A 7987-nucleotide genomic window follows, 5' to 3' on the forward strand; every position below is an offset into this window, starting at 1 on the left:
TAAAAAGCTCTAAAACAGCCCTTGAGGTTTTAATGGAAACGCATCACATGTGAGAATTAATTCGGGAGAAGTGGCGACATCACGGTGTTGACCCCCCACCCAGGAGCCCGGGCAGGCTCACCAGGTCTTTTCATTTTCGGGGTGCGGGGGGAATGGCCGGGCGCTCCCCCCCTTCCTGGCCGCTCCTCTGACCGGCCCCCCCGAACCCCATCCTTGCCGACAGCCCAACACCGAGGGCCTCTGGGAGCTGGTGACTGGAGGGGCTTTCTACTGCCTGGGCACCGTGTTCTTCAAGAGCGACGGCCGGGTCCCCTTCGCCCACGCCATCTGGCACCTCTTTGTGGCCTTTGGTGCCGGCACCCACTACTATGCCATCTGGAGGTACCTCTACCTGCCCAGCACCCTGCAGGCCAAGGTGTCCAAGTGAGGCCGCCCGACGGCATCATGGGAGTGTTCCTGCGAACTTCAGCCCAGAGCGGGCGCCCCGGCCGCTGCCCTCCCGCGGGCAGAGCTGCCCTCCCGCGGATGGTCCAAGGTCGCTGGCAGCCACGCGGTCCCTCGGCCCCAGGTGAGAAAGGAAGCGTTGGTCAGGGCCGAGGGGGACTAACCCTGTGATGCATCCACGAGTGTCTCCTGCCACAGTGGACGTGAGCACCTGCGGGGAGGGAGCGGGCTGCCCTGCAGGTGGCAGAGCCGGGCCAGTGCCTCCTCGCGTCCCCAGACACCGGGCCGGGCCGGCGGTGGCTCCCACCGGTGGCCGGGCCTCCTTTTCTGCTACCAGAGTCCTGGCCGGGGTGCCCCTGCTCAGGGAAAGCCGCCAGGCGGTCGGGCGGGGCCGGTGGGATGGTGACCGGGCAGACATCACCCATCGAACGCCGCCTGGCGCTGTCTGTTCCCACGGTGCTGGGGCCGCCGGACCAGCCGGCTGGCACTCATGGAGGCCCCTGGTGGGCACGTGGCCAGGCTGGTAAATGTCCCGCGTGGGCTGCGTGTATCTGCACGCCCTCTGGTCCTTTCTGGGAAGCGCCTGGGGTGGGCAGAGGAGCGGTGTAGGCCACGGGGCGCACACCCCGCTGCCCTGGCCCTCTGTGCCAGTCCCGGTGCGGAGGGGAGCAGCTGGGCTATTGCGTGGCCACGTCGTCTCACGCCCGGAAGCCAGGGGAGCTCCGAGAGCCATGCCCCGGGCGCAGCGCCTCCGGGCCTGCCCGCTGCAGGTTAGGGCTCGTGACACTAACATTCAGGGTCTCGCTCGGTGCCATCGGTGGCCCTGGGAGGCCCCCCCGCCGAGCCCAGAGGGAGCCCCCCTGAGCTCAGAGGGAGGGCACCCTGACCTCTGGCGCCCCGAGCAGCCCAGCCTCAGGCCTGGGGCAGCGCCAGCCCCTGTGCACCTGGCACACAGGCGGCCTGGAAGGCCCCGCCCAGCTCCGGGATCTGCAGAATCAGAGTCCCTGGGTCCAGGATCCCTGGCAAGTCAGGCGAGCCTCAGTGTCCGGCTCCCCACCAGGGTCGGGGGGGGCAGACAGGAGGCCTTCTGTTCCGCCCGGCCCGGCCCGGCCTGGCCTTTCAGGGCACGCACGGCCTCTGAGTCGTGTGTCCAGCCCGTGCTCAGTCACCTGACTCCGTCCACAGACGGGGCCTGAGCGGGCAGATGCTTGGGACATAAGTTTTGTCCTCTTACCGTGTGTGCGTGCACATGTGTGCACATGTGTGTACATGCGTGTGTGTGCACACGTGCATGTGTGCGGCTGCGCTGCGCCCAGCCCCTGCCAGCTGCCTTCGCTCAGGACACCTGCCCGTGGAGCTCACCTAGGAACCCCATCAGTCGGAGTCAGGCTGGGAGGTCGGGGCGGGGCTTGCCCTGGGTGGGGCGGGGACACTGTACTGGACCCCTGGCCTCAGCCTGCGTGTGGGGTTCCCCGAATGATGTTCAGGAGGCCTCCCAAAGCATGGCACCAGGGCAGCTGAGACGGGGGGCCGCCTCCGGGTGCTGATGGGGTGAAAGGCCCGCGCTGGGAGCTGGGGACCCTGACCTGGGCCTGGCCCGTGGCCACTGCTCAGCGCCCCACCTGGTGCCTGCACCCCTCTTCTGGGCACTGGATCTTGCCTTTCCCTGAGCCCCCCCTTTATGCCCTGGAATCTTCTGAGGAGGTGCTGGTTCACCCCCCCGCCCAGCACACTCCTATTCACCCTTCAGAGCCCTGCTCTGGGCATTCCAGCCTGTGCACTGTGTGGGGGGAGGGCTTGGCCCTGGGAATTCAGACGCCAGCTCCCTCTCCGTCCGTCCGTCCGTCCTCGAGGCGTCACATGCTAGGATGTTCCAACCGAGCGGCTGTCGTGTCCTGAGGAGCCGGGGCGGGTGCCCTGTTTGACCCTCTGGGCACTTCAGTGGCTGCTGCTGAGCCAGGCGGGCACGGCGGGGGCAGGGCACTCAGCAGGCTCTCACCCGCCCCCGCCTCCCTCGCACACGGAGGGTGGACAGGCCTGGCCTTGACAAGCGGCCTCTTCGTCCATCGATGACCGACCGGAGGGCAGGCTCCCCGCGGGGAGGGTTGAAGTCCGTGCCTCGGACCGGAGCTGCCTTCTGCCTCGATTGGAAACTGCGTGGACGGCGGGAGCAGGGCTGGCGTCCTCTCTCCGTCCGTCCGTCCTGAGCGCGGGGCGGGGCGAGTCCTGGAAAAGCCCCGTGGGGTGGGGCGTGCAGAGACCCAAGGGGCCGAGGCCTGAAGATCCACAGCCTCCGTTCCAGAAGCTGCTCTTGCTGGCCCTCTGGGAGAGCCGCGCGGGCCCAGGAGCTCAGTGCCTGCGGGCGGCGGGCTGCATGGTGCCGCCTGGGGGCCCGGTGCCCTCCAGCCACTGCGGACCGTGAGGGGAAGGCGGCTCCAAGCCTCTGGGCTCTGGCTCCTCAGCGCCGACCCTGCTGCGGAGCAGGAGGCGGGTTCCTGGGCCTCTGGTGGCGGCGGCCCCGGCTCGGGGGCCGTGGGGCGGGCGGTCACCCTGGATGCCCTTCGCGGGCAGCACGCGGAGCCTTTGCTGGGGAAACGGGCTCTGACCTACTTCATGGGCCCGCCCCGTCCACAGTGAGTGGCAGGAGGCGTCCTGCTGCCAGGGGCTCCGTGTTGGGAATGCGCTGTGGGTGTTAGCGCGGCGTCTGGCGGCGTCTGATAAACGCGTATGAAGACTCCTCCTGCGGCTGACATCCTGTCTCCAGCGGAGCAGACCCAACAGCAATAAAAACGCAGGTGCCGCCCTGACCAGTTTGGCTCAGTGGATAGAGCATCGGTCAGCCTGTGGACTGAAGGGTCCCAGGTTCAATTCCAGTCAAGGGCATGTACCTTGGTTGCGGGCACATCCCCAGTAGGGGGTGTGCAGGAGGCAGCTGATCGATGTTTCTCTCTCATCAATGTTTCTAGCTCTCTATCCCTCTCCCTCTCTGTAAAAAATCAATAAAATACATTTTTAAAAAAAACAAAAAAACGCAGGTACCTTCCCCCGCACAGCTGTCTGAGAGGAACCGCTGTCAGTCCTCTTTCATAAGAGCAAGCTCCGTCCCTCGTAGGGAACCTGGGACGGTCGGGAAGCGCCCTCAGCCAGACGCGCTAGGCGGGCTCTGGTGGGACAGGTGATGCTGACATGCGGTGGCTCCAACAGCAGGTCATCGCCGGCGCTCAGGGCCTCGGTCAGCTGGGGAGGGAACTGGTGCTCAGGGCCTCGGTCAGCGGGCAGGGGCCTGGTGCTCAGGGCCTCGGTCAGCGGGCAGGGGCCTGGTGCTCAGGGCGCCGGTCAGCCGGGCAGGGACCTGGCACTCAGGTGTGATTTCACGTGTGACCGGATTGCCTGGTCCTATTTTTGGCTAATGAAGTTGACCCTAACTCCTCTGTGGGTTGAAATGCAACTTTAAAACAAGCCAACAAAGCTCTGAAAACCCTCGGGTCCCAAGAGAAAGAGAGAGCCAGGCGGGACACACGGAAGTCATGCATCGTCACGTCTGACACACAGCAGGCCCTCGGGTTATGTCCGAGATCCGTTCCCACGGCGACGTAAGGCGATTTTCACCGTAAGTTGGAACCCACCTGCATAAGCACCTACGTCACTCACATGGAGCACAGACACAGCAGCAATGAAGTGAAACAGTAAAAAAATTTAAAAGAAAGATAACAATTCCTGACCTTTACTTGTGGTCAATAAATAATAAAAAACAAAGCACATATGTACAGACGGCGAAATGACGGAACTTTTTTTTTTATAAATAAATGGGAGATGGCGACGTAACCACAAAATGACGAGTCCGACGTAACCCGAGGACTGTCTGTACGTATTCTGTTGCTCAACTCAGCCCCAAGGTCCTCCCCAGGCCCCGGGGGGAGGTGCAGCGCTCCCACCAGCCGAGCGAGGAGGCCCAGTGCAGCGAGAGAGCGGGGGGTGGAACTCGGGTCGAGGCGGATATCTTTGGAAATTGTCATCTGCCGCAAACTCCGTCCCCGAGAAAGAATCCGTCAGTGTCCCTCCCGATGCTGCTCGCACACCTTTTGAAGGTGATTTTACCAAAGAGAGGCGATCGGTCATTAATGAAAGGCTGTGACCTTAGGCAAGTGCTTCACCCCTCTCGGCTCGGGTTAAGTTGGGGTTCTCACGCGTTCTTTTCCTTGGGAGCCGGAAGGAAGGTCTCTGGCCGGACCATGCTCTTTCACCCCAAATCTGAAAAGTGCGGCAGCTCGTCCCAGGCAAACCGCCTGCACCTGCCCCCTGGCCCTCCTTTCTCTGACTTAGTGAGCAAGGCAGCCCGGCCTCGGCTCATCTCCCCACTCGCCCCTCTCCCGTATCCTGGGCCCTTCCTTGTTTCACGGTCCCAGAAAGAAAGAGAAGGAAAAAGTGGTCATTGGTTCCCAATTCTCAGTTTAAAAATAAGTTAACACGTTGTATTTCCTCAGCCGTCATCATTTTCTCATACACACATCATAAACCAAGCGGGGCCACCTCAGGAACGCTCACGGGCAACACATCACATAAACAAACACACAGTATCCGTGGCAACGCTGGACCCCGCCACGCACACGCGGTTCTTCAACACTGTGCGTCCTCTGGCCCCCTGTGCTCACAGGTGTGATTTCACGTTTGAGCGGATTGCCTGGTCCTATTTTTGGCTAATGGAGCTGACCCTAACTCCTCTGTGGGTTGAAATGCAACTTTAAAACAAGCCAACAACGCTCTGAAAACCCTCGGGGCATGAGGTCCGTGGTAAGGGTGCCTCTCCCTTTAAAAAATGTTTTTATTGATTTATTGAGAGAGAGCGAGAGAGAGAGAAAGACCGATGCCAAGAATCGAACCTGCACCTCTGGGTGCACGGGGCGACGCCCCACCCCCCGGGCCACAGGGCCAGGGCTGGAAGCCGCGTTTCCACTCCCCGGTCCCGCCAGCACCAGGACTTCCAGACCTTCCCCACACAGACCGTCTAATGACCGCTGCGGCGGGTGATTTTGAAATTTCTTAAGTTTCAAAACATTTTGACAGTGAAAGGAATGTAGTTCAGGTTTCTTAAGAGCAGGTCAAACCCTCGAGTGTATTCATCTGACACCATCTACTTTAATGATATCGAGACCGTGGTGGGTCCGTTTGCATCACCTGGACACGGCCACGACCCCGGCTTCACTCCCCATCTGCGAGCGAATGACTCTGAAGCGGTATTTCCCAGCTAAAGGTCCCACCTGAACTCGGGTCCCCACCGCGCTCTGCCCGCTGATAGATCCTCCCTTCCCCCAACTGGTGGGCGGAGTATGACATAACCTGCAGCCCGGAAATACCTGAGTGACTAACCAGGTACCTTATGTGGACTATACATTGAACCACCAATCCACACCTGCCAAATACCCTAAGCCAGTGGTTGGCAAACTGCGGCTCGCGAGCCACATGCGGCTCTTTGGCCCCTTGACTGTGGCTCTTCCACAAAATACCGACTTCTGCGCATGGACCACGAAGTTTCAATCGCACTGTACATGCGGGCCCGCACGTGGTATTTTGTGGAAGAGCCACACTCAAGGGGCCAAAGAGCCGCATGTGGCTCGCGATCCGCAGTTTGCCGACCACGGCCCTAAGCCCTTGTTCCTATATGGACCATACATTAAGCCACCAATCAGCGCGCCAAGTACACTAAGCCCCCACCCCTTCCCATTCCGCCCCTCAAAAGGCGTGCCCACCCTCCACGATCTGCTGTCCTCCCCTTGCGAGACAGCCCGGCCGGTCCTTCTCCTCTGATAAAGCCTGTAGTCCTGGTTTTCGGCCTCTGTCTGATCTTTCACCCGCCTGCGCCCCACAACAGGGCACACACAGACTCAGTGCGGAGGGACTGAACTGCTGCAGAAAGTGCTCGGGACACCACGTGGAGGGAAAGTCGCGGCTGCTGTTTCTGGCTGACAGTCCCCCGGGAGTGACCGGCCGGAGCCGCTATTTATAGGCCGAGGGGCCAGTTCTTCCAGGAGGAATCCGGGTGAATCACTTGTTTCACCAGCCCCCGCCCGGGATGCAGTCTCGGGAAGAAAGGCTGGGCTCTGCGGCTGTCCCTGTGCCTGTGCCCCCTGCCCTCCCTCCCTGCAGGCCCCCAAAGCCCTCGCTCTGCTTCGGGACCCCTGGGAACGTGCACTTTGACCTTCACCAGAGCCGGTTCCCTTGGGCTCAGATGGGCCTTTCCAGGAAAGAGTCCCAGGCTCTGCCGCCCCCTGGTGGCCACGGAGGGCAGCGCAACACTTCATTTCTGTCCAGTGACTTTCCAAAGAGATTCAACCCCGAAGTTCAAAAACATGTTGTGCTCCCTGCCCCAGGGCCCAGTGCTGGATGCAAAATGAATAAGTCAGTTCCTGCCCTGGGGGAGCTTCCTGTTGACGCGCCGGTGAGAGGTGAGATGAAATATGTTCATTCCTTTGTTTACTCATTGAACAAATACTTACTGAGCACCGACTCGTTTGCCTGCCCTTGGGGAACACACGTTCCAGTGGGTGTTAAACATACAAATTGTAACAAATCCCTGTAACTAAGTCAGGAGCTAGAGAATGAGGTGAAGACGGTGGTCAGGACACAGTGGCGCTGAGTGTTAAGGCGAGGAGGCTGCCAGCGTGCAGAAGGCAGGACCGGGACGAGCGTTTTAGGGAGCAGAGCAGCAAGGGGGGGTGTTTTGGAGGCGGCGAAGGGCTTAGTGTCTGAAGACAGGAGGCCCGGGCTGGAGCGCCGTGGCAGAGGCAGAGAGCAGTTGGAGCCGTCCAGTGGGGTTATGCAAGCCCTACTTTGCAACAAGTGCGATTACAGAGGATTAGAGGCGAGGAGGACAGCACCTAATCTGTATGTAAGGAATGCAGTTTGAAGTAATGGGGACGTGGTGCAGTGGAGAGATGTAAGATACGGGCTGTGGCAGCCGGAGGAGGGGCTCGGAGGCCAGCCCGGGGCGGGGAGGCCTTCCTGATAGGCTGTATTAGGCACCTATCTATCGCTGCACAGCAAACCGCCCGAACGCAGTGGCCTGAGTCCGCAGGAACATCTATCCTCCCACGTGGTTTCTGAGGGCTGGGAGCGTGGGGGCAGCTGCACTGGGCGGTTCTGGCACAGGGTCCCTCACCGGAGACAGTCAGGAGGGGGCAAGCTGCATTCCTATGCCATCTCCTGGGCCGGCGACCTGCATCCCAGACGGCTCGCTCCCATGGAAGGGAGTTGGTGCTGGCTGCTGGCTGCTGGCAGGAGGCCTTAGTTTCTCTCTACGGTGGCGGGTGGCTTCCCCCAGAACAAGTGATCCAAGAGAGAGCAAGGGCAGAAGCCACATCTGTCGTAATTCAGATCCGGAAGTCACACTGCCATCTTGACAACATCTTATTGGTTATACAGGCCAGCCCTATATAACCAGGCCCGGGACCCCCCAGGGGCGTGACGCCGAGAGGGTGTGAGTCACGGGACCGTCTTAGAGGCTGGCTACCACACGAGGAGCACCGAATCCGAGTCCTCAAGGAAT

The 7987-nt window shown here is 61.1% G+C and overlaps 1 protein-coding gene across 1 annotated transcript in view; it reads left to right on the top strand.

The window, feature by feature from the left end:
- The window catches only part of MMD2 (monocyte to macrophage differentiation associated 2), an 11274-nt gene extending 10836 nt beyond the window's left edge, over positions 1-438 (top strand). The window contains exon 7 of the mRNA XM_023747918.1: positions 224-438. Coding sequence (XP_023603686.1) covers positions 224-427 — 204 coding nt within the window. The 3' untranslated portion in view covers positions 428-438. The remainder of the gene's footprint in view (positions 1-223) is intronic.
- Positions 439-7987: the final 7549 nt, after the last annotated feature.

This window comes from Myotis lucifugus, unplaced genomic scaffold (genome assembly GCF_000147115.1).
Source record: "Myotis lucifugus unplaced genomic scaffold, Myoluc2.0 scaffold_1053, whole genome shotgun sequence".
In the NCBI taxonomy this organism is placed as follows: Eukaryota; Metazoa; Chordata; class Mammalia; order Chiroptera; family Vespertilionidae; genus Myotis; species Myotis lucifugus.